Raw genomic sequence first — 27,137 nt, 5'->3', positions numbered from 1 at the left:
ACAAAACTGGGGGCTAAAAAATAATTTTTGTGGGAAAAAGAAGATTTTTTATTTTCACGGCTCTGCGTTATAAACTGTAGTGAAACACTTGGGGGTTCAGTTTCCAATATGGGGTCACTTGTTGGGGGTTTCTACTGTTTAGTTAAATCAGGGGCTCTGCAAATGCAACATGACGCCTGCAGACCAATCCATCTAAGTCTGCATTCCAAATGGTGCTCCTTCCCTTCCGAGCTCTCCCATGCGCCCAAACGGTGGTTCCCCTCACATATGGGGTATCAGCGTACTCAGGACAAATTGGAAAACAATTTTTGGGGTCCAATTTCTCCTGTTATCCTTGGGAAAATACAAAACTGGTTGGTAAAAAATAATTTTTGTGGGAATTTTTTTTTTATTTTCACTGCTCTGCGTTATAAACTTGGGGGTTCAAAGCTCTCACAACACACCTAGATATGTTCCTTAGGGGTCTACTTTCCAAAATGTTGTCACTTGTTTGGGGTTTCAAGGTTTAGCTACATCAGTGGCTCTCCAAAAGCAACATGGCGTCCCATCTCAATTCCAGTCAATTTTGCATTGAAAAGTCAAATGGCGCTCCTTCCCTTCTGAGCTCTGCCATGCACCCAAACAGTGGTTTACCCCCACATAGGGGGTATCAGCGTACTCAGGACAAATTGTACAATAACTTTTAGGGTCCAAATTCTTCTCTTACCCTTGGGAAAATAAAAAATTGGGGGTGAAAAATCATTTTTGTGAAAAAATATGATTTTTTATTTTTACGGCTCTGCATTATAAACTTCTGTGAATCACTTAATGGGTTCAAAGTGCTCACCACACATCTAGATAAGTTCCTTAGGGGGTCTACTTTCCAAAATGGTGTCAGTTGTGGGGGGTTTCAATGTTTAGGCAAAACAGGGGCTCAAAAAAACATAACATGGTGTCCCATCTCAATTCCAGTCAATTTTGCATTGAAAAGTCAAATGGCGCTCCTTCGCTTCTAAGCTCTGCCATGCGCCCAAACAGTGGTTTACCCCCACATATGGGGTATAGCCATACTCAGGACAAATTGATCAACAACTTTTGGGGTCCATATTCTCTTGTTACCTTTGGTAAAATAAAACAAATTGGAGCTGAAGTAAATTTTTTGTGGAAAAAAAGTAAAATGTTCATTTTTATTTAAACATTCCAAAAATTCCTGTGAAACACCTGAAGGGTTAATAAACTTCTTGAAAGTAGTTGTGAGCACCTTGAGAGGTGCAGTTTTTAGAATGGTGTCACACTTGGTTATTTTCTATCATATAGACCCCTCAAAATGACTTAAAATGAGATGTGGTCCCTAAAAAAAATGGTGCTGTAAAAATGAGAAATTCTGGTCAACTTTTAGCCCTTATAACTCCCTAACAAGAAAAATTTGGTTTCAAAATTGTGCTGATGTAAAGTAGACTTGTGGGAAATGTTATTTATTAAGTATTTTGTTTGACATACAGTGCCTACAAGTAGTATTCAACCCCCTGCAGATTTAGCAGGTTTAATAAGATGCAAATAAGTTAGAGCCTTCAAACTTCAAACAAGAGCAGGATTTATTAACAGATGCATAAATCTTACAAACCAAAAAGTTTTGTTGCTCAGTTAAATTCTTATAAATTTTAAACATAAAAGTGTGGGTCAATTATTATTCAACCCCTAGGTTTAATATTTTGTGGAATAACCTTTGTTTGCAATTACAGCTAATAATCGTCTTTTATAAGACCTGATCAGGCCGGCACAGGTCTCTGGACTTATCTTGGCCCACTCCTCCATGCAGATCTTCTCAAAGTTATCTAGGTTCTTTGGGTGTCTCATGTGGACTTTAATCTTGAGCTCCTTCCACAAGTTTTCAATTGGGTTAAGGTCAGGAGACTGACTAGGCCACTGCAACACCTTGATTTTTTGCCTCTTGAACCAGGCCTTGGTTTTCTTGGCTGTGTGCTTTGGGTCGTTGTCTTGTTGGAAGATGAAATGACGACCCATCTTAAGATCCTTGACGGAGGAGCGGAGGTTCTTGGCCAAAATCTCCAGGTAGGCCGTGCTATCCATCTTCCCATGGATGCGGACCAGATGGCCAGGCCCCTTGGCTGAGAAACAGCCCCACACCATGATGCTGCCACCACCATGCTTGACTGTAGGGATGGTATTCTTGGGGTCGTATGCAGTGCCATCCAGTCTCCAAACGTCACGTGTGTGGTTGGCACCAAAGATCTCGATCTTGGTCTCATCAGATCAGAGAACCTTGAACCAGTCAGTCTCAGAGTCCTCCAAGTGATCATGAGCAAACTGTAGACGAGCCTTGACATGACGCTTTGAAAGTAAACGTACCTTACGGGCTCGTCTGGAACGGAGACCATTGCGGTAGAGTACGTTACTTATGGTATTGACTGAAACCAATGTCCCCACTGCCATGAGATCTTCCCGGAGCTCCTTCCTTGTTGTCCTTGGGTTAGCCTTGACTCTTCGGACAAGCCTGGCCTCGGCACGGGAGGAAACTTTCAAAGGCTGTCCAGGCCGTGGAAGGCCAACAGTAGTTCCATAAGCCTTCCACTTCCGGATGATGCTCCCAACAGTGGAGACAGGTAGGCCCAACTCCTTGGAAAGGGTTTTGTACCCCTTGCCAGCCTTGTGACCCTCCACGATCTTGTCTCTGATGGCCTTGGAATGCTCCTTTGTCTTTCCCATGTTGACTATGTATGAGCGCTGTTCACAAGTTTGGGGAGGGTCTTAAATAGTCAGAAAAGGCTGGAAAAAGAGATAATTAATCCAAACATGTGAAGCTCATTGTTCTTTGTGCCTGAACTACTTCTTAATACTTTAGGGGAACCAAACAGAATTCTGGTGGGTTGAGGGGTTGAATAGTAAATGACCCTCTGAAAAGACTTTTCACAATTTAAAATAAAAACAAACAAAGAAATAACATTCTTTTTTGCTGCAGTGCATTTCACACTTCCAGGCTGATCTACAGTCCAAATGTCACAATGCCAAGTTAATTCCAAATGTGTAAACCTGCTAAATCTGCAGGGGGTTGAATACTACTTGTAGGCACTGTATCTCTGTGATTTAATTGCATAAAAATTCAAAATTGTAAAATGACGAAATTTACAAAATTTTCATCAAATTTCCATTTTTTTTTTACAAATAAACGCAGGTAATATCAAAGAAATTTTACAACTATCATGAAGTACAATACAGGTCCTTCTCAAAAAATTAGCATATAGTGTTAAATTTCATTATTTACCATAATGTAATGATTACAATTAAACTTTCATATATTATAGATTCATTATCCACCAACTGAAATTTGTCAGGTCTTTTATTGTTTCAATACTGATGATTTTGGCATACAACTCCTGATAACCCAAAAAACCTGTCTCAATAAATTAGCATATTTCACCCATCCAATCAAATAAAAGTGTTTTTTAATAACAAACAAAAAAACCAACAAATAATAATGTTCAGTTATGCACTCAATACTTGGTCGGGAATCCTTTGGCAGAAATGACTGCTTCAATGCGGCGTGGCATGGAGGCAATCAGCCTGTGACACTGCTGAGATGTTATGGAGGCCCAGGATGCTTCAATAGCGGCCTTAAGCTCATCCAGAGTGTTGGGTCTTGTGTCTCTCAACTTTCTCTTCACAATATCCCACAGATTCTCTATGGGGTTCAGGTCAGGAGAGTTGGCAGGCCAATTGAGCACAGTAATACCATGGTCAGTAAACCATTTACCAGTGGTTTTGGCACTGTGAGCAGGTGCCAGGTCGTGCTGAAAAATGAAATCTTCATCTCCATAAAGCATTTCAGCCGATGGAAGCATGAAGTGCTCCAAAATCTCCTGATAGCTAGCTGCATTGACCCTGCCCTTGATGAAACACAGTGGACCAACACCATCACTGACTGTGGGTACTTGACACTGGACTTCAGGCATTTTGGCATTTCCTTCTCCCCAGTCTTCCTCCAGACTCTGGCACCTTGATTTCCGAATGACATGCAAAATTTGCTTTCATCAGAAAAAAGTACTTGGGACCACTTAGCAACAGTCCAGTGCTGCTTCTCTGTAGCCCAGGTCAGGCGCCTCTGCCGCTGTTTATGGTTCAAAAGTGGCTTTACCTGGGGAATGCGGCACCTGTAGCCCATTTCCTGCACACGCCTGTGCACGGTGGCTCTGGATGTTTCCACACCAGACTCAGTCCACTGCTTCCTCAGGTTCCCCAAGGTCTGGAATCGGTCCTTCTCCACAATCTTCCTCAGGGTCCGGTCTCCTCTTCTCGTTGTACAGCGTTTTCTGCCACATTGTTTCCTTCCAACAGACTTACCATTGAGGTGCCTTGATACAGCACTCTGGGAACAGCCTATTTGTTGAGAAATTTCTTTCTCGGTCTTACCCTCTTGTTTGAGGGTGTCAATGATGGCCTTCTTGACATCTGTCAGGTCGCTAGTCTTACCCATGATGGGGGTTTTGAGTAATGAACCAGGCAGGGAGTTTATAAAAGCCTCAGGTATCTTTTGCATGTGTTTAGAGTTAATTAGTTGATTCAGAAGATTAGGGTAATAGGTCGTTTAGAGAACCTTTTCTTGATATGCTAATTTATTGAGACAGGTTTTTTGGGTTATCAGGAGTTGTATGCCAAAATCATCAGTATTGAAACAATAAAAGACCTGACAAATTTCAGTTGGTGGATAATGAATCTATAATATATGAAAGTTTAATTGTAATCATTACATTATGGTAAATAATGAAATTTAACACTATATGCTAATTTTTTGAGAAGGACCTGTATGTCTCGAGAATACATTGTCAGAATCACCGGGATCCGTTGAAGCCTTCCAAAGTTTTAACCTCATAAATCGACAGTGGTCAGAATTGTAAAAATTGTCCCGGTCATTAACGTGCTAAACACCCTTGGGGGTAAAGGGGTTAATCATTGATTGAAGTAATGAGAAAAGATTTTCCAGGCATATTTCATCACATCCCATGTTCCTTTTATATGTATCTGAACCAATACCAGTGCTTGTTCAAGGCAGCATTAGGGATGCCCATTAGCTCTAACAAAACAGCTATGAACCCTATTATGATGGCACTAGAAATTACCATTAACCCTGTCTAGTATCAATATAAGAATATAACTAAGAATATTCATAATAAATTAAGTCTGGTCTTTCAGAGGACCTCCAGTAGAACCCACAAATTGGACTTTACAATTTTTGCACATAATAAGGTTAACTGTATTAGCCGTATTACAATTCACATAGGTGTGGATGTTATTTGTTTTATTATTTCCTTTAGAGGTGAAAAAAAAAGTGGTCTTTTTCATGACTTTTCAACATGTGCAAATTATATGTCTACTCTTGTAAGATTCTTATTGAACATCAAATACGTGGTTTGTACTGGAGGTCCACTAAAAGTAAGAATTAGGAGGCATCTATCTGATGCAGCCAGCAAATTGCTGCATACAAGCTTGGTAGCTTCCAAACACTGCCCAGCTTCACAATAGTAGTATTTCAGGCTTGTAGGCATTAAGTTTGAAACAAGTCAAACAACCTTTAAGAGCTAGTGATATGGTGCAGAAACTGCTAAACAGGAAAACATGGAGGATCTATGAACTTAAGTCCAGATCCCCTTTGGGTATGAACGGTAGACAAGACAATTTATTACTATGAATAGTCATGGCTTTTCCCATTATAAATGGTATTACTACTAGATAGGGTTAATGGTTATCTCCAGTGGGGTCATGATAGGGTTAATAGGCGTTCCTTGTGCTGTTTTGATGGAGCCAATGGGTGTTCTAGTGCTGCCTTGAACAAAGATGGATATTGATGCGGATACATTTAAAATTAACTTGGGACGTGAGGTAGCATGCTGGGAAAATCTTTTACATTTACTTCTAATAATGATTAAGATTGTATAGATCGAAACGCGTCAGTTCAATTTTTACTCATGTTTTATAGGACGCCATCATGGATACAGTTTTTAAACTATTGAAATAAACATGGAGTTTTTGTACGCTGAACCTGAATCGTCTCCTTTGTTAAGGATTGGTATGAGATAAGAATTACATTGCTGCTCTTCTGCTTAGGCAGTGCCAAATATTGTCATACTTCCTAATTCAAGTGAACAGTGCCAAAGCATGGACTGGAGTGGCACAGTTTCTTTTCCTCCATCGAGGTAAATAAATGCCATATCTAAGTAGGTATCAATATATAATACAAATACAATATACTCTATTACATGTAAAACAATTATACATTTATAAACAAACATTTGTCACATTTACACATAAATTTGCTTTAATTGTACCTTTATCACCACCAAGTCATGGCAGCCATCATGCAGTGTTGTTCCATCATCTTTCATCAGCTTCACATAGGCCATTGCAAAGTTCCTATCTCCTTTGTCTTTGGCTAGTTAGAATAAAAAAAAATACATGATATAAAATCAGGGTTCACTTATTGGATGGCAACATAGTGACAGTAGATATGATTCCACAATTATACTGGCATGAAAATGCACTTACATTCTATAGATGAGCGATGTCTAAACATGAACCGCAGATGGATTCGCTGCATCTCCTCAAGTGGAACAGAAACCTTTAAAATAATTAGATGGAATGAAAGTTAGAGTGTCAAAGGAACACGATGTAAAAACATAATTGCAAATTTATTATGAAATTATTAGTTATGAATTAATTCTTGAACATTGATATGGGACATTTTCTACTTGCCAAAGGTGGAATCTATTTCCATTTAGGCAAGATACGTAGAAATGTTAAAGGACTTACAAATACTGCTATTTGAATGAGTCATTAAGTGGATCTGAGAACTGGTACAACCCCTGGCGAAAATTATGGAATCACCGGCCTTTTGCTGAAAAAAAGCAGATCACAGACATGGCACAAAACTAAAGTCATTTCAAATGGCAACTATCTGGCTTTGAGAAACACTAAACTAAATTAAGAACAAAAAATGTGGTAGAAAATGTGGTAGTCAGTAATGGTTACTTTTTTTAACCAAGTTTAGGGGAAAAAATTAATTTTTTTCTACAAAATTAAAACAACTGAATGAACATCCTTCAAGGCCGGTGATTCCATAATTTTTGCCAGGGGTCTAAAGCTCACCCTAGTGGGAGAATAGATTTTTCCAAATGTGCTACTGGTAAATATATGCAAATTGTCTCTTCAGAGAGGAAGAGGACTAGAACTTTAGTGCCACCTATGGGAATTTGCAATCCTAAAAGTCAATATTGACTCTGTAATGAGCCTTGTCACATAATTTAGGATAATAAAGCCAAAACCAAAATCACAATTTGCAGACAATGTGCTTCAGTGTACCGTCCCTTGTCGGTGCGAGATCTGGTTAAACATAAATATGCTATTTAACTTCACATGTCTTCCCTCAAGTCCACCTTGCTTTGACCAGAATATATTTGAGAAGTTTTTTTCAGAATGGTTGCTTAAAGAGGCAAGAATGAGGAGAAGAAGTGGCTCGTAGCAGGAGAAAGAAGCATATTTCTCAGATACGTTATTGCAATGAGAAAAGCTTAGTGCTCCCAATTAGAATTCTACTATTTTACATATCTGAACAAAAAAAAATCTGATCTTTTGGAGATCTTAAAATGAAATAAATGCAGCCTTATATAAACAGCAGCACATGACGAATTACACTATATCACTACATGTTTAACAAAAACTAAGCAAAAAATGCATTAACAGTGTGTGAAAAATTAAGTACACCCTGTGAATGCATAGTTTCACCTTTAACAATATTTCATTTAATTCATTTTTGTATAACTTTACTAGACTCTCAGATTAGTCATTTTGACTAATGCACTTAAGTTAAGTGAGGCTTAACAATTGATTAATAATTTTTATTTATATAGGCCAACATATTCCGCAGCACTTTACAATTAAGCGGGGACATGTACTGTACAAACAATAAATTCGGTATGAATAAAGACAATTTAAACAGTGACATTAGGGGTGAGGTCCCTGCTCGCAAGCTTACAATCTACAAGGAAATGGGGGGACACAATAGGTGAAAAGTGATTGTTATTTCAGGTCTGGCAATTATATTAAATAGGGATTTTCATATCAAGCTGCATGATCCGGTCATCAGCCCGTGTGTTTAAGTGCAATAGTCAAGTATCAAGTGTAGTTATCATGTGTATGGAGGGTGTGGAGACAGATGAATAGTAGAGTGTAGATTCAGACTAATCTTTGGAAGGAGGGAACAGGCCAATGTTAGTTTACTGAGTAGTTGATGTGGTAGGCTTGTTTGAAGAGATGGGTTTTCAAAGCCCGCTTGAATAGGTCGGGGCTAGATATCAGTCTGATCGTCTGGGGAAGTGCATTCCAGAGAGCTGGCGCAGCACGAAAGAAGTCTTGGAGACAGCGGTGTGAGGTTCGGATTACAGGGGATGTTAGTCTTAGATCATTTGTAGAACGGAGGGCACGTGTAGGGCGATAGACGGAGATGAGAGAGGAGATATAAGGCGGTGCAGAACTGTGGAGAGCTTTGTGGGTGAGAAAGATGAGTTTACACTGGATCCTGTAGCGAATGGGTAGCCAGTGTAATGACTGGCACAAGATGGAGGCATCGGTGAAGCGGCCGGACAGAAATATGACTCTGGCTGTAGCATTCAAGATGGATTGGAAAGGAGAAAGTTTGGTAAGAGGGAGACCGATCAGAAGAGATTTGCAGTAGTCCAGATGGGAATGAATAAGAGCGACAGTAAGAGTCTTAGCAGTTTCAAAAGTGAGAAAAGGTCGGATTCTGGAGAGGTTTTTAAGATGCAGGTGACAAGAGCAAGTGAGTGATCGGATATAGGGAGTAAAGGAAAGTTCAGTGTCGAATATGACCCCAAGACAGCGGGCAGATTGGGCGTTATGGTTGAACCCTCCAGGGTGATTTTGATGTTGGGTAGAGTGAGGTTAGTAGAAGGGAGAAACTGTTATGGACCTGGTGGTTAGGAGCACCCGGAACGACCTGATGGGTAAACTAACACAGAACAAGCTCTGGGAAGTGGGAGCTCTGCTGACCGCAACCCCTAATCCTATCACACACACTAGAAATAGCCGTGGAGCGTACCTAACTCTACCTAGACGCCTCTTCACAGCCTAAGAGCTAACTAGCCCTAGAGATAGAAAATAAAGCCTACCTTGCCTCAGAGAAATTCCCCAAAGGAAAAGGCAGCCCCCCACATATATTGACTGTGAGTTAAGATGAAAGTCACAAACACAAAAATGAAACAAGTTTCAGCAAAGGGAGGCCAGACTAACTAAACAGACTGAGGATAGGAAAGGTAACTTTGCGGTCAGCACAAAAAACTACAAAAAGACCATGCAGAGTGTGCAAAAAGACCTCCGCACCAACTCACGGTGCGGAGGTGCCAATCTGCATCCCAGAGCTTCCAGCTAGCAAGGCAAAATCATGATAGCAAGCTGGACAAGAAAACAATGAACAAATAATAAACTAGCAGGGACTTAGCTTCTGCTGGAGTAGACAGGTCACCCGAAAGATCCAAGAGCAAACTGAACCAGTACAAGAACATTGACAGCTGGCATGGAGTAACAATCTGAGTGGAGTTAAATAGAGCAGCCAGCCAACGAATAAACTACGTCACCTGTGGAAGGAACCTCAGAAGCAGCAGCTCCACTCACAGCCACCAGAGGGAGTCCATGGACAGAACTCGCCGAAGTACCATTCATGACCACAGGAGGGAGTTCGATAACAGAATTCACAACAAGAAACACAAGAAGTTCTGTTTTGGAGAGATTTAGTTTCAGGTAGAGGGAGGACATGATGTTAGAGACAGCAGACAGACAATCCTTGGTATTTTGAATTAGGGTAGGGGTGATGTCCGGGGGGATGTCAGGTGTCATCAGCATTGAGATGATACTGGAACCCAAATCTGCTGATTGTTTGTCCAATGGGGCAGTGTATAGAGAGAAGAGGAGGGGGCCTAGGACTGAGCCTTGCGGAACCCCGATAGTAAGGGGATGAGGAGAGGAAGAGGAGTCGGCAAAACATACACTGCAGGAGCGGTCAGAGAGGTAGGAGGAGAACCAGGAGAGGGCTGTATCCTTGAGGCCTATAGAGCGGAGCATAGTGAGGAGGAGCTGGTGATCCACAGTGTCAAATGCGGCAGAGAGATCTAGGAGAATCAGCAAAGAGCAATGACCTTTGGATTTAGCTGTTATTAGATCATTAGAGACTTTAGTGAGGGCAGTTTCAGTGGAGTGTAAAGAGAGGAAACCAGATTGTAAGGGGTCGAGAAGAGAGGTATCCAAGAGATAGTGAATTAGACAGAAGTGGACCAAGCGTTCCAGGAGTTTAGAGATGAAGGAAAGGTTAGAGACAGGTCTGTAGTTAGCAGTGCAGTTCTGGCCCAGGGATGGCTTTTTAAGTAAAAGGGTTATGATGGCATGTTTAAATGAGGAGGGAAAGATACCTGAAGAAAGAGAGAGGTTAAATATTTTGTCAGGTGAGTGGTGACCACTGGTGAGAGAGACTGCAGGATATGTGAAGGAATGTGGTCAATGTTGCAGGTTGTAGGCCGAGCAGAAGCGAGGAGCTTGGAAACTTCTTCTTCTGAAACAGGCTCAAAGATGTCTAGTGAGCTTGAGGTGCAGCAGGGAAGGGGATCCAGGCACTGAGGAGATTGCGCTGAGATATTCTTATGGATGTGGTTGATTTTTTCTAAGAAATAAGTGGTCAGATCCTCACCGCTGAGGTTGGTGATGGGGGCCTGTACTTTAGGTTTCAGGAGGGAGTTTAAAGTTTCAAAAAGTCATTTTGGGTTGCTGGATAGTGAGGTGATGAGGGTGGTGAAGTAGGATTGTTTGGCCAGATAAAGGGCAGAGTTATAGGTTTTGAGCATGAACTTATAGTAGATGAAATCTTCTGCTAAGAGAGATTTTCTCCACTGCCGCTCTGCACACCTTGAGCAGCGCTGAAGAAAGCGTGTTTGCATAGTGTGCCAGGGCTGCCGTTTTCTGTGTCTGGTCTTTCTGCATGTAGAAGGTGCTGCTTCATCTAGGGCATTCTTCAGTGTATTATGTGTATTAAGTCTGGACAGGAGAGTGAGGAGATGGGGGATAGAGATGTGTGGAGATTGTCCACAAGCTGCTGGGTATTAATGGTACGTGTATTCCGATAAGTGTGGTAAGTGGGGGTGTCCCGGGTGAGGAAACAATTCTTGACAGAGAAGGAAAGAAGGTTGTGGTCCGAGAGCGGGAGAGGGGAGTTAGTAAAGTTGAGCAGTGAGCCGGGACGGGAGAAAACCAGGTCCAGAGTATTCCCGCCCTCATGCGTAGGAGAATTAGTTAACTGTGAGAGGCCGAGGGAAGAAGTTAGAGAAAGAAGATGAGAGGCAGATTGGGAGAGGGGATCATTAATGGGGATGTTAAAGTCTCCCATGATGAGGGTGGGGATGTCACAGGATAGAAAGTGAGTAAGCCAGGTGGCAAAGTGGTCTAGAAACTGGTGGGAGGAGCCTGGAGGGTGATAAACAACCGCCACTCGCAAGGAGAAGGGCTTAAAGAGTCTGACGGCGTGGACTTCAAAGGAAGCTAATGTAAGTGAGGGATCCGGGGGATGACCTGGAAAGCACATTGTGATGAAAGGAGTAAACCAACACCTCCACCCTGTCTGTTCTCAGGTCTCGTGGTATGTGAAAATTTCAGCCCACCAAACGAGAGCGCGGCAGCGGCGGTGGTGTCTGAATGCTGGATCCAGGTTTCTGTAATAGCCAGAAGGTTAAGGGAATTAGAGAGGAAAAGATCATGAATGTAAGTTAGTTTGTTACGATATGAGAAGGCATGCACTGAATGTTAATAAGATTAGCAGGGTTTCTATATGTAGCTGGAGGAAAGTAATGTATGCTGGTGGAGGGAGGCCCAGGGTTTGGGGATATGTCACCTGCAACTAGTAGAAGGAGAAAAACAGAAAGAGCAGGTGGTGGGATGATTTGTATGAACGTTTTGAGTGCTGCATTGCGGTAGTGGCTGGTTTGGAGTGGGTAAGAAATGTCAGTAGAGCCTCAGAGTTATACATGGGAGAGGGGAGAAGGGAGGGGTGGATATAGAGAGAGTGCCCAGAATGTGTTTAAGGGCGGGCCGAGTTGTGAGAAAGCAGAAATAAAAACAAATAAGAAGCAGATTGATATGATCAATGCCTAATGTAGTATGACTGACCAAGAATCATGATTGTTTGAAAAGCTTATGCACCTTACCTGTCTCCTGCCCTGTCCAACTGCCATTTTCTAAATGCCAAGCACTTTAAACTGTTGCACTTAATACCTGTTGCACACGCGACCCCGCGCGCGTGCTAGCCCAGCCAGACTAAATATATATGAAATGGAGTGACTGCTAGCATCAGGAACCAAATGGCCACAATCAGCAATTAACCAATTAGCATAAGGCCAGAGCAGGCATTACTATGGAGGGTAAACAACCAATGCTGAACAAGGCCATGAAGCAGTGGGACAAAAGGAAAAAAAAATAGCTTTTAAAACTTTATATCAGAAACCAAAAACGGACAAAAAAAGGCTTGTGGGTCTATTTGTATATGCATTTCAATTGGGTTACAGTCTATACTTTGACATTAAAATACCTTGAAACTTTTCTTTTTCGGCCATTTTGAACTAGAATTTTAAAGGGAACCTGTCACCCCGTTTTTTCAGTACGAGATAAAAATACTGACAGATAGGGCCTGAGCTTTGTGTTACTATAGTGTATTTTGTATACCCTGATTCCCCACCTATGCTGCCAAAATAACTTACCAAAGTCGCCGGTTTGGCCTGTCAATCAGGCTGGTCAGGTCATATGGGCGTGGCGAAATGACATGTGGCACCACAGATCACGCCCCTGTTGAAGAAGCTTGTGCGAAACGGCGCTCGTCGGGCTCGGGATCACGGCACTGGCACCTCCAAGCAGGCACAGCCCTTCCTTCTCATTTACATCTATATTGCAGGTAATATTTATTACCTTTGTTCGGCTAAGCCTTTTCAATAACTACGCAGACCTTCTTAGGCATTAGTTAGTATTCGCACACACCAGGTGTACTAACAACTTCGGTTGTATTCCCTGGTTTCCTTTGTCTTTTTTGCTCTGCACCGTTATGTAAGTATTGTTTCCTTTGGCAGCCATTATATTATTCCTCCTGCTATAGGTATATATATATGAGGTCGCATCACTAATATCCTCCTTGTTCTGCTATTTTGTTACAAGTGGCAGCTCATTTTCTAGGATATGTGCATTTCTTTACCAATATAAGCCTTATATCTATAATTATATTTTGTGTTGTGGCTGTGCCGCCAATATGTTTGTTATAGCCCATATCGCTACATAGCTTTATATTTTGGGCTTCCTGCTCTTATTACATTCTTGGAGTCTGCCAACTGTTTGGTGCTATTGATCCCGTGTGTAGTCTGGTGTTTTTTCCTCCACTCCCCCCCTGTTCTTTTTCATCACTTATTTTTATTGTTGTGTATACAGATTTATATATTCATGTAATAAAATTTACTTTTTTATTGAAAATAATTTTCTTCTCCTTCACTTCTTTCCTGACATGGGATTTCATGCCAGGATATGTATTTATTCCTGTCGAAGTGACTGCAACTAATATTTTGGACTGTGAGTTTACCACAGATCATAACACTGCTCTACACCCTGGCACAGCAAAATGGAGTACACAAAACATGCTGACAGTGAGCATGGCAGGGAGGAAAGGAACACTACTACAGCTACGCCAGAGATCACTCCACAATGCACTGAAGTCTGCAGAGGGACAATAGATAGTAGGAGCTGTTCAAAAATATGCCTTGTCAGAGTGTACCCAAAAGGTCATAGAGACAAAGCCGCAAGACTGTATGCCATCTTGGATGATCAAAGTAATCGATCCTTGGCTAGATCAACATTCTTTGACCTATTTAACATCAAAAGGACAATACTGCCTACTCATTAAAGGCGTGTGCAGGTACTGTGACAATAGCAGGCAGGAAAGCTACTGGCTACCAAATCGAGTCCTTAGTAGTGTTGAGCATTCCGATACCGCAAGTATCGGGTATCGGCCGATACTTGCGGTATCTGAATTCCGATACCGAGATCCGATACTTTTGTGATATCGGCATCCCTGGGATCCATAGGGATGTGTAAAATAAAGAATTAAAATAAAAAATATTGATATGCTCACCTCTCCGGCGGCCCCTGGACATCATGCTGCTAACCGGGAGGCTTCTTTGTTTAAAATGCGCGCCTTTAGGACCTGCGAATGACGTCCCGGGTTCTGATTGGTCGCGTGCCGCCCATGTGACCGGCACGCGACCAATCAGAAGCCGCGACATCATTCTCATTCACAAAAACTCCTAATTCTAGGAATTGAGGACCTGCGAATGACGTCACGGCTTCTGATTGGTCGCGTGCCGGTCACATGGGCGGCACGCGACCAATCAGAACCCGGGACGTCATTCGCAGGTCCTAAAGGCGCGCATTTTAAACAAAGAAGCCTCCCGGTTAGCAGCATGATGTCCAGGGGCCGCCGGAGAGGTGAGCATATCAATATTTTTTATTTTAATTCTTTATTTTACACATCCCTATGGATCCCAGGGCCTGAAGGAGAGTTTCCTCTCCTTCAGACCCTGGGAACCATGAGAATACCTTCCGATACTTGATGTCCCATTGACTTGTATTGGTATCGGATATCGGTATCGGCGATATCCGATATTTTTCGGGTATCGGCCGATACTATCCGATACCGATACTTTCAAGTATCGGACGGTATCGCTCAACACTAGTCCTTAGACAAATAATTCTGCCTACCACTACCTACAATCATAGAATGTAATCAGAACCCAGACAACAGATCTGAAATTCCTACGCCAGATGTAGCATTCCATCACTTAAAACGCATAGCACACCTTATACCGGAACTCGACCATCAGGCCCAGATAATCCTGCTGTTGAGGAGAGTTATCCTACAGGTTCATAAAGTGAGACATCATATCAATGGACTCCACAATGCTCCCTATGCCCAAAAGCTAGACCTAGGATGGGTCGTAATGGAAACATATGCTTGGGATGCATGCACGCCCCATCTTCTGTTATATGTATGCTGACAAATACATTGGAGAAAGGACTCCCATCTCTGTTTCAACCTTGTAACAACGAGTTCCATGTCAGAGAACTACCACACAGCATCCAACTGCCCAATCATCTAATACACTTTACTCATGACAGCAATATAGTTTTGGGAAGTTATGAGGATCAGTTAGGGTGCAGAGTCTTCCAGAGAACTAAGCAGGACAACCAAGTGGCAATGTTGGTAGAGGGCAAGTTGTTCTTAGAGGTAATGTATAAAGGACCTGTTAAAGAGGAGATCAACAGCTGGGTTGCACCTATTCCCTTCAAAACGCACACACCACGTCTACCAAACAACACAAATCAGGCATTAAAATGTTTCTCCTCTCACAAAACATAATCTGCAAAAGAAACCAGAAATGAAAGATCACTTTCTCTTTCATGTCAAAGATTTTTGAAAACGGTCACGCAGAGCTAGCTCCTGCTCTCAAAGACTATGAAGAATGCTGGTTCCTACCCATGTTTTGAGTATACCACCCGAAGAAACCAGGCCAGATTACAGTGGTGTTTGATTCCAGTGCTATGTTTGATGATGTCTCCCTGAATGACATTCTACTGACAGGACCAGATCTCAACAACAAATTGCTGGGAGTACTTATGCGCTTCCGTAAGGATTCCGATGCCTTCATTGCTGACATCCAGCAAATGTTCCTTTGTTTTCCTTTGAGAGAAAGACAGGAACTTCCTAAGATTCTTCTGGTACAGAGACAATGATCCTACTAAAGAATTCAGAGAGTATCGCATGAGAGTGCATATCTTTGGCAACAGTCCTTCACCTGCAGTCACCATTTATGGACTCCAAAGCTTGGCTCAAGAAAGAGATACAGAATATGGATCAGATGTCAGACAATTATGTTGCTGACGGTCTGAAAGCCATGCCTTCAAATGAGACTGCCATCAGTCGTCTCAGGAGAGCCCAGGACATGCTTGCCTACTCAAACCTATGGCTTCATAAAATAGCCTCAAATAGCCAAGAACTCATGGAAGCATTCCCTTCTCAGGACTTATGTAATGGTCTCAGAGATCTGGACTTGGGGTCGGACCCTGCACCAATGCAACACAGCCTCAGGCTTCTCTGGAATCTACAGTCAGACACTGTCACCTTTCAGGTCAGCAAAGAAGAAAGGCTTTTCACACTTAGAGGTGTCCTGTCTACCATCAGCAGTCTTGACTTTTGGATATGGGATGGACCCCACTCCATCTTAAAACTACCATAACTACTGTAAACCTATGTACTAAAACGAATACACAAAACACATTATTTTAGTTGTCAAAATGGCCACAGCTTTTATTCAAATCATAGGATTAAATAATCACAGTAGGAGTCAGGTGGAGTGGTAGTACATTGGGATTCACAAGTACTGTGATATCCCCAGCTGTCTGACATACAGCACCAAGTCAGACAGCCATAAAGGGGCGGCACGCACTGGCTTGCCATTCAAGCAGAGCCAGTAAACTTTCAGGGCACCAATGACCCTATTATCCTCACTCCTGTGCTTAACCACTGTGCCCGCCCCTGATTGATGTTACCATTACAACGTCCATGAGGCTAGCCACCAAAGCCGAGCCTGCTCACCACCATGAGGTTTTACATCCTCTATTAGTTGAAATGAGTCCAGGTTAACTTGTCTGCAACTTCCACCTGACTCCTAAACCGCAAACCCGCGACGGGTTATAAATTCCAAGTCTCATTTGACACTTTTCTTTATTTATTTTTTTTAATAATTAAATCATTTTTGTAAACTTAAAAACTAGAAGTCCCTGCAAAAGCATTAATGGGACTAAACTTGGCAAACCTCCGACTCACAAAGAGTCATCCTACAGCGCTCAAGAGAGGAAAAACCCCATGTCGAGGAAACCTCCAGGGAACCATGGCTTAAGGATTGCCCTTCCCTTGGGCTTAGATGGTTACCGCAAATAATAACTCTTTATAGTCAATATACAATTGAACCTGGTACAATATATACAATGACAAATTCAAAAATACAATAAAGCATCTATCATTATACAAGCAATAATTAAAAAGTTTTAGGACAGAGATTATAAACAGGGCGGGAGGGCGGGTAATGTTTCCTCCTGTCCATCCTGTGAGAGAAAGAGGGAGAGCCAGAGTTGCCTCCCCTATATAAAGCCCCACCCTCCTCACAGTAATACAACAGGCACAAACATCTAAACTCCTTCCTCTTAAAGCAACAACACTCTTGTTTAAAATCTACACCGCAAAACAAACAAAAGCTGCAGTAGTTCTCGGTCCACCCATCCCCAAGTCATGTCCACCTCCGTCTAGTCTCCGGTGGTTTCTTGACTTTTGGATATGGGATGGACCCCACTCCATCTTAAAACCACCATAACTACTGTAAACCTAGGTACTAAAATAAATACACAAAACACATTATTTTGGTTGTCAAAATGGCCACAGATTTTATTCAAATCACAGGATTAAATAATCACAGCGAATTTGGAAGGGAACTCTGGTTCTGCAACTTGTGAGGAACCCTACGGGGCTCTGGGAATGCAAAATGTCAGCCAAATCTTGAGAGCTGTGGGCTTAAGAAGAGCAATGTCAGCAAGGCTGGGGGCACATACAGTAAGGAGTTAGCCACAGGCACTTCATTTACGTGGATCGTGAAAGTGGGTTGAAAAAAGAGAAAGTAGGAAGAAGTAGCTGAAGAATCATAACTTTCTAGCAAGCTTCAAAGTCCCTAAGTCCGCTATAGAGAAGTTTCAGCAACTGTGCAGCTGTTTGCTGAACTCCTGCCACTGTGCTGTAACCTCAAGAAAGATGTCTGCGTCTTCTGCTGTGCTTTGTTGATTAATGAAACAAACAGTAAAGTTAAGCTTGATTTTACCAGACGTTGTGGTCTCCTGTTCGTGGGGTTGCAGGAACCACAGCCACATTAAACGAGGCAGACCAGAGTGGGGCAAGAAGTGTCCACAGCCACAACAGCAACACAAACACAATGGTGCAGGCCACAATTTTCAGTAGCATGCTGGGGTGTTGGACTCATGACACTCACCGATGGCTACCACCCATAGCATCGCTACACCTCCACTTGAGGAAAGAGACATAGCGAATCAGAAAAATTATGCAACATTTCTAATTGGAGATATTTGCTAATATTATTACACATATTGGGATAGGATCTTGGAGATGGGAATATCCCTTAAAGTCTCAGACATACCAATTTATTTTTTAGTAGAGAAATTAATCAGGTATTTTTGTCAGGTAAAGGCCCTAACAACTTATTTTTTTTACATATCTGTACATTACATCACAGACACTGCTTCTTTGTATTTACTAATTTGAGATTTTATTTGTATCAATAAATATTAGAAAATATGTGTGTACATTCCTTCTTATTTTCACTGAAGTATTTATGATAGAGCTAGATAAATAGCAGAAAATTAAACAAAACTGGAAATTCAGTACATCTATCACATAACCATTCTTGAAACTGATGAATACTTTACTTGCATGCTTTCTGTGTGCTTTGTTTTACAATGATTTCATGGCCTTCTGGGCTCTTGAACTCACAGTATATTGATACATACTGAATGTCTTCCCTTAAATGATGTGGTCTATTAAATGAAGTCACTGTGGCAATTTCTCATATGAAAATAACAAATATTCTTATACCTTTATGGTTTCCATCCAGTGTGGCTGTTTGACCTGATAGTACAGTACAGACCTATATTCACTTAAAAGTTTGTCCCCAGCTCCCAAGCTGATGGCATTCTGTAGATAAAAAATATAAAATGCATATTATAATAGCAAATACTGTAAGCAAAATAAAATTATATATAAAATATAGATTATATATATATATATAAATCCAAATTATTAAGGTACCATCACACTCAGCGACGCTGCAGCGATATAGACAACGAGCCGACCTAAACTAGATCGCTGGAGCGTCGCTGGTAGGTCGCTGTAGAGAAGTCAAACACAGCAACTCCAGAACGATGCAGGAGCGATCCAGTGACGTAACGGCGACTCACTTCTCGTTCCCGCTGGTTGTTAGCTCCATGTCAAACAGCCGGAGTGTACCGATCCGACACACATCTAGGGGCCCTATGCTCGTTGCTGGCATCGTTGCTTTTGATGTCAAACATGACGATACACGCCAACCTGGCGACGAAATAAAGTTCTGGACTTGTAGCTCCGACCAGCGATGGCACAGCGGGATCCAGATCGCTGCTGCGTGTCAAACACAACGATATCGCTATCCAGGACGCTGCAACTTCACGGATTGTTGTCGTTCTCTTTGCAAAGTTGCTGAGTGTGATGGAACCTTTATGCCAATTGGATTTAAGTGTCAAAGATTTAATTGTTTTGTTTTTCAAATAAACTCATGGATGGTATTGTGTCTCAGGGCTCAATGGATCACTGAAATCAATCTTAAACACATGTGATAATTAGTTTTCCAGGTGATTCTAATTAAAGGAAAACTACTTAAAAATGATGTTCCACATTATTAAGCAGGCCACAGTTTTCAAGTAACATGGGAAAGAAAAAGGATCTCTCTGCTTCCGAAAAGCATCAAATAGTGGAATGCCTTGGTCCAGTGATAAAAACATTAGATATTTCCCGAAAACTTAAATGTGATCATTGTACTGTTAAGAGATTTGTGTCTGAATCTGAGCACAGATGTGTTCTTGCTGATAAAGGCATAATGAGGAAGGTTTCTGCCAGGCAAATTCATTGGATTAAGAGAGCAGCTGCTAAAAAGCCATTACAAACCAGCAAACAGATATTTGAAGCTGCTGGTGCCTCTGGAGTCCCTCGAACCTCAAGGTGTAGGATCCTTCAAAGGTTTGCTTTGGTTCATAAACCAACTATTCGGCAACACCTAAACAGTGTTCACAAGCTGAAACGGTTGCAGTGGGCCCAGACATACATGTAGACTAATTTTCAAACAGTCTTGTTTACTGTTGAGTGTCGAGCAACCCTGGATGGTCCAGATGAATGGAGTAGTGGATGGTTGGTGGATGGCCACCAAGTCTCAACAAGGCTGCAACATTAGCAAGGAGGTGGAGGAGTCATGTTTTGGTCCGGAATCATGGGGAAACAGCTGCTAGGGCCCTTTAAGGTTCCTGAAGGTGTGAAAATGACCTCTGCAAAGTAACAACTTTCTTCCATGGTATAAAAAGCAGAAACTCATGGTGTTACCACTATCTTCCCCTGACCTCAACCCTATAGAGAACCTTGGGAGTATCATCAAGCAAAAGATCTATGAGGGTGGGAGGCAGTTCACATCAAAGCAGCAGCTCTAGGAGGCTAGGAGACTTCATGCAAAGAAATACAAGCAGAAACTCTCCAAAAACTCACAAGTTCAATGGATGCAAGAATTGTGAAGGTGATATCAAAGAAGGGTTCCTATGTTAACATGTAACTTGGCCTGTTAGGATGTTTTAGAGTTAAATAGCTTTTTTGTTCAGTGAATGTGACCTCCAAATGCTTCAAATAAAACAAATGAGCATTTTCAGTTCTTTAAAACATATCAAATGTTTAGAAATTCTATTGTACCTAATAATTTGTAATAGTGCATTTTGAGATTTTATGCATTTTGGAGATTATACTGGTATTGTATATATATATATATATATATATATATATATATATATGTATATATATACATACTGTATATATATATATACACACACACACACACATATATATGCCGTATATACTCAAGTATAAACCGAGATTTTCAGCCCAAATTTTTGGGCTGAAAGTGCCCCTCTCGGCTTATACTCGAGTCACGGTCGGCGGCAGGGTTGGCGGGTGAGGGGGAGAGAGGTCTGAGGCATACTTAACTGCTTCCGGCGCTCCTGGCGCTGTCCCTGCAGTCCCACGGTCTTCGGGTGCCGCAGCTCTTCCCCTGTTCAGCGGTCACGTGGGACCGCTCATTAAAGTCATGAATATGGACTCCACTCCCATAGGGGTGGAGTCGCATATTAATTCCTCTAATGAGCGGTGACAGTGACCGCTGACAGAGGAAGAGACTGCGGCACCCGGAGACCATCTGTCCGGGAGAAGGAGCCAGGGACGTCGGGAGCAGGTAAGTATTACATATTCACCTGTCCACATTCCACCCGCCGGGCGCAGTTCAGTCTTCCCGTCCTCTGGCTCTGACTGTTCAGGTCAGAGGGCGCGATGACGTACCAGTGTGCGCCGCCCTCTGCCTGAACAGTCAGTGCGGAGAGACGCCGAGACGGGACGCTGAGGAGCTACGGGCAGCAAGAGGTGAGTATGTCATTTTTTTCTTATTGCAGCAGCAGCATTATAGATGGGGCACAGCTTTGTATGGAGCATCTATGGGGCAATAATGAACGGTGCAGAGCATTCTATATGGCACAGCTTTCTATGGCACATCTATGGGGTAACAATGAACGGTGCAGAGCATTGTATATGGGGCACAGCTTTCTATGGCACATCTATGGGGCAATAATGAACGGTGCAGACAGAGCATTGTATATGGGGCACAGCTTTCTATGGCACATCTATGGGGCCATAATGAACGGTGCAGAGCATTATATATGGCACAGCTTTCTATGGCACATCTATGGGGCAACAATGAACGGTGCAGAGCATTGTATATGGGGCACAGCTTTCTATGGCACATCTATGGAGCAATAATGAACGGTGCAGAGCATTATATATGGCACAGGTTTCTATGGAGCATCTATGGGGCAATAATGAATGATGCAGAGCATTGTATACGGGGCACAGCTTTCTATGGCACATCTATGGGGCAATAATGAATGGTGCAGAGCATTCTATATGGCACATCTTTCTATGGCACATCTATGGGGCAACAATGAACGGTGCAGAGCATTATATATGGCACAGCTTTCTATGGCACATCTATGGGGCAACAATGAACGATGCAGAGCATTGTATATGGGGCACAGCTTTCTATGGCACATCTATGGGGCAATAATGAACGGTGCAGAGCATTCTATATGGCACATCTTTCTATGGCACATCTATGGGGCAACAATGAACGGTGCAGAGCGTTGTATATGGGGCACAGCTTTCTATGGCACATCTATGGGGCAATAACGAACGGTGCAGAGCATTCTATATGGCACATCTTTCTATGGCACATATATGGGGCAACAATGAACGGTGCAGAGCATTATATATGGCAGAGCTTTATATGGCACATCTATTGGGCACCAATGAACGGTGCAGAGCATTATATATGGCACAGCTTTCTATGGCACATCTATGGGGCAACAATGAACGGTGCAGAGCATTATATATGGCACAGCTTTTTATGGCACATCTATGGGGCAATAATGAACGGTGCAGAGCATTATATATGGCACAGCTATATATGGATCATCTATGGGCAATAATCAACGGTATGGAGCATTATATATGGCACAGCTTTATATTGAGCATCTTATGGGGCAATAATGAACGGTATGGAGCATCTATTTTTATTTTTGAAATTCACCGGTAGCTGCTGCATCTCCTACCCTAGGCTTATACTCGAGTCAATAAGTTTACCCAGTTTTTTGTGGCAAAATTAGGGGTCGGCTTATACTCGAGTATATACGGTATATATATATCTATAATATAACGCTGGGAGCGTCACTCTGTCCGAAGCCTCTATAGACTGCGCAAGCGCAAGCGCCGGCGCAGTCTGGGCCTCACAGAGCGACGCTCCCGGGAGATCGCGGTATGCGTAAGCACTGAATGCATACCGTGATCTCCACCGGAGAGTCAGGGACCGCCAGGAGGGAGGGTAAGTATACTCACCTTTCCCAGTTCCAGCGCTGCTTGCGGCTCCGTCTCCCGGCTCCTCTGCTCCCGGCTCCGGAGAGCGCGGACTGCGCAGGCGCCGATTCCTGCTGCCGGATTCGGCGCCTGCGCAGTCCGCGCTTTCCGGCGCCATTTTCTTGAAGACACACTGCGGCTCCACTGCAGGTGTGTATTCAAGAAAATGGCGCCGGAAAGCGCGGACTGCGCAGGCGCCGATTCCTGCTGCCGGAATCGGCGCCTGCGCAGTCCCCGCTTTCCGGCGCCATTTTCTTGAAGACATACCTGCAGTGGAGCCGGACGATAGGTGAGTATGGTATTTTTTTTTTTTTTATATGGCAGCAGCATTCGGGGGCATACACACTGGAGCGGGGGGCATATAATACAATGGTGGCGCAGGATGGCAGCAGCACATGACAGAACGGGCGCAGGATGGCCGCAGCACATGACAGAACGGGCGCAGGATGGCCGCAGCACATGACAGAACGGGCGCAGGATGGCCGCAGCACATGACAGAACGGGCGCAGGATGGCCACAGCACATGACAGAACGGGCGCAGGATGGCAGCAGCACATGACAGAACGGGCGCAGGATGGCAGCAGCACATGACAGAACAGGGGCGCAGGATGGCAGCAGCACATGACAGAACGGGCGCAGGATGGCCGCAGCACATGACAGAACGGGCGCAGGATGGCAGCAGCACATGACAGAATGGGCGCAGGATGGCAGCAGCACATGACAGAACGGGCGCAGGATGGCAGCAGCACATGACAGAACGGGCGCAGGATGGCCGCAGCACATGACAGAACGGGCGCAGGATGGCAGCAGCACATGACAGAACGGGCGCAGGATGGCAGCAGCACATGACAGAACGGGCGCAGGATGGCAGCAGCACATGACAGAACGGGCGCAGGATGGCAGCAGCACATGACAGAACGGGCGCAGGATGGCAGCAGCACATGACAGAACGGGCGCAGGATGGCAGCAGCACATGACAGAACGGGCGCAGGATGGCAGCAGCACATGACAGAACGGGCGCAGGATGGCAGCAGCACATGACAGAACGGGCGCAGGATGGCAGCAGCACATGACAGAACGGGCGCAGGATGGCAGCAGCAAATGACAGAACGGGGACGCAGGATGGGAGCAGCAAATGACAGAACGGGCGCAGGATGGGAGCAGCCAATGACAGAACGGGCGCAGGATGGGAGCAGCACATGACAGAATGGAGGCGCAGGATGGGAGCAGCAAATGACAGAATGGAGGCGCAGGATGGGAGCAGCACATGACAGAACGGGGGCGCAGGATGGGAGCAGCACATGACAGGATGGGGGCGCAGGATGGAGCAGCACATACCAGGATGGAGACCATATACCAATATAAATGCTCGCCACCCGGGCGTAGAACGGGTTCAATAGCTAGTATATATATATATATATATATATATATATATATATATATATATACAAGCATCTTTTTATGTATTTTCTTCTGCGGTTGCATTAAATTGTGCAGGGTTGGTATATAGCTTTCGAAACCAAGCAGAATGATTGACGGGTAACTGCTGATATTGGGTTAGACTTTGTTCAATATGGTTGCCGTGTTCCAAATTAAAATATTATTTGGGTTATGGTGAAACCATTAGTAGCAAAAAAGGATGTTAGAAAAACAAAATGCGTTGGCCGGGCTACAGCATATCCCAGATTTTATCATAAAGATCATGTTGTTTCTTAGAAATAATGAGTTAGGTTGAAATTGTCAATCTATAGAAAGTAAAAGGCTCGAAGGGCAGAAATATAGGTCAGTAGGCTGGTGAGATATAAAAAATTTTTCTTCATTACCTCTAAAGTGAACTTCGTACTGGCAGCGCAGAAAAGCTAAACTAATTGCACAATAGGCTTTTAATGATCTAATAAATTTAATAATGTCTAGTGTAGGTCATTGTATAAACTAAAGCCTGCATCTGAGATGCTCCTTGCCATAAATTGAAAACGAAAAGTCAGCAACATGACGTGTTCAAGATGCCTGCATTTATGTAGCACAGGAGAAAGGTAACATGTGGCAAAGGCATAACAAGGGATCACTGTTGGGTGTCTCCTGATCTTTATATACATATACTAGCTATTGAACCCTTTCTATGCCCGGGTGGCGAGCATTTATATTGGTATATGGTCTCCATCCTGGTATGTGCTGCTCCATCCTGCGCCCCCATCCTGTCATGTGCTGCTCCCATCCTGCGCCCCATCCTGTCATGTGCTGCACCCATCCTGCATCCCCATCCTGTAATGTGCTGCATCCATTCTGCGTCCCAATCCTGTCATGTGCTGCTCCATCCTGCGTCCCCATCCTGTCATGTGCTGTACCCATCCTGCGTCCCCATCCTGTCATGTGCTGCATCCATCCTGCGTCCCCATCCTGTCATGTGCTGCACCCATCCTGCGTCCCCATCCTGTCATGTGCTGCACCCATCCTGCGTCCCCATCCTGTCATGTGCTGCACCCATCCTGCGTCCCCATCCTGTCATGTGCTGCACCCATCCTGCGTCCCCATCCTGTCATTTGCTGCTCCCATCCTGCGCCCCCATCCTGTCATGTGTTGCTCCCATCCTGCGCCCCCGTTCTGTCATGTGCTGCTGCCATCCTGCGCCCCCGTTCTGTCATGTGCTGCTCCCATCCTGCGCCCCCGTTCTGTCATGTGCTGCTCCCATCCTGCGACCCCGTTCTGTCATGTGCTGTTCCCATCCTGCACCCCCGTTCTGTCATGTGCTGCCCTATTCTGTCATGTGCTGCTCCCATCCTGCGCCCCCATTCTGTCATGTGCTGCTCCCATCCTGCGCCCCCGTTCTGTCATGTGCCGCTCCCATCCTGCACCCCCGTTCTGTCATGTGCTGCCCTATTCTGTCATGTACTGCTCCCATCCTGCGCCCCCGTTCTGTCATGTGCTGCTCCCATCCTGCGCTACCGTTCTTTAATTTGCTGCTCCCATAAAATGCTCCATTGTATATGCCCCGTACACTGCTCCATAAAGGTTGATGGCCCCCATAAGATGCTCTACAGTATATGCCCCCGTACGCTGTTCCATAAAGGTTTATGGCCCCCATAAGATGCTCCATGGTATATGCCCCCATACACTGCTCCATTATGGTTTATGGCCTCATAAGATGCTCCATACTCTATGCCCCCGTACACTGCTCCATTATGGTTGATGGCCCCCTTAACATGCTCCATTCTATATGCCCCCGTACACTGCTCCATTATGGTTGATGGCCCCCTTAACATGCTCCATTCTATATATTCTATATATATAACTAGATTGTGGCCCGATTCTAACGCATCGGGTATTCTAGAATATGCATGTCCCCGTAGTATATGGACAATGATGATTCCAGAATTCGCGGCACACTGTGCCCATCGCTGATTGGTCGAGGCAACCTTTATGACATCATCGTCGCCATGGCAACCATTATGACATCTACGTCGATACTGTGCCCGTCGCTGAATCAGAAACGTGAGATGTCTACGTCCTTTATGACGTCATCGTCGCTGTGTCCGTTGCTGATTGGTGACATCACCGCTCTGCATTTCGGCCGCTGTGCTCACAGTCAGTACAGAGAAGCACAGCGCCGGAGGACAGACAGCGAAAGGTAAGTATGAAGCATTTGTTTTTTTTTACTTTTAGGATGGTAACCAGGGTAAACAACGGGTTACTAAGTGTGGCCCTGCGCTTAGTAACCCGATGTTTACCCTGGTTACCGGCATCGTTGGTCGCTGGAGAGCTGTCTGTGTGACAGCTCTCCAGCGGCCAAACAGCAACGCTGCAGCGATCCGGATCGTTGTCTGGATCGCTGCAGCGTCGTTTAGTGTGAAGGTACCTTAACACTGTTTAATACTATTGACTTTATTATATTTAATGATTTTCTAATGAGATATGTACTCTTGTATTCATTGCTTGACAAAGGATAACACATCCGAAACGTTGCCACGCCGTTCAGGCATTAAAGTCCACTTTTTTTCAATTATTTTGTGCTGCTTTTCGTTTTTTTTGAGTTTATTACTTTTTGACCATTGGATTGCTGGTCGGAAGAGCTCTGCATGCCTTGTAAGGTAGTAATTTGATGCTGTTCCAATTTTTTCACTATATATATATATATATATATATATATATATATATATATACTAGATGGCGGCCCGATTCTAACGCATCGGGTATT

General features: G+C 43.7%; 1 protein-coding gene across 1 annotated transcript in view; it reads right to left on the bottom strand.

Annotated features, from left to right (window-relative positions):
• DOCK2 (dedicator of cytokinesis 2) overlaps window positions 1-27,137 on the bottom strand; it is a 1,209,209-nt gene that overhangs the window by 865,975 nt on the left and 316,097 nt on the right. Inside the window, exons 15-17 of the mRNA XM_069763868.1 lie at window positions 18,794-18,892; window positions 6,538-6,610; window positions 6,321-6,424 (exon numbers count right to left, since the gene is read on the bottom strand). Coding sequence (XP_069619969.1) covers window positions 6,321-6,424; window positions 6,538-6,610; window positions 18,794-18,892 — 276 coding nt within the window. The remainder of the gene's footprint in view (window positions 1-6,320; window positions 6,425-6,537; window positions 6,611-18,793; window positions 18,893-27,137) is intronic.

The sequence above is a fragment of the Ranitomeya imitator genome, chromosome 4 (assembly GCF_032444005.1).
Source record: "Ranitomeya imitator isolate aRanImi1 chromosome 4, aRanImi1.pri, whole genome shotgun sequence".
Lineage (NCBI taxonomy): Eukaryota > Metazoa > Chordata > Amphibia > Anura > Dendrobatidae > Ranitomeya > Ranitomeya imitator.
This window is presented reverse-complemented; position numbering and strand designations above follow the sequence as displayed.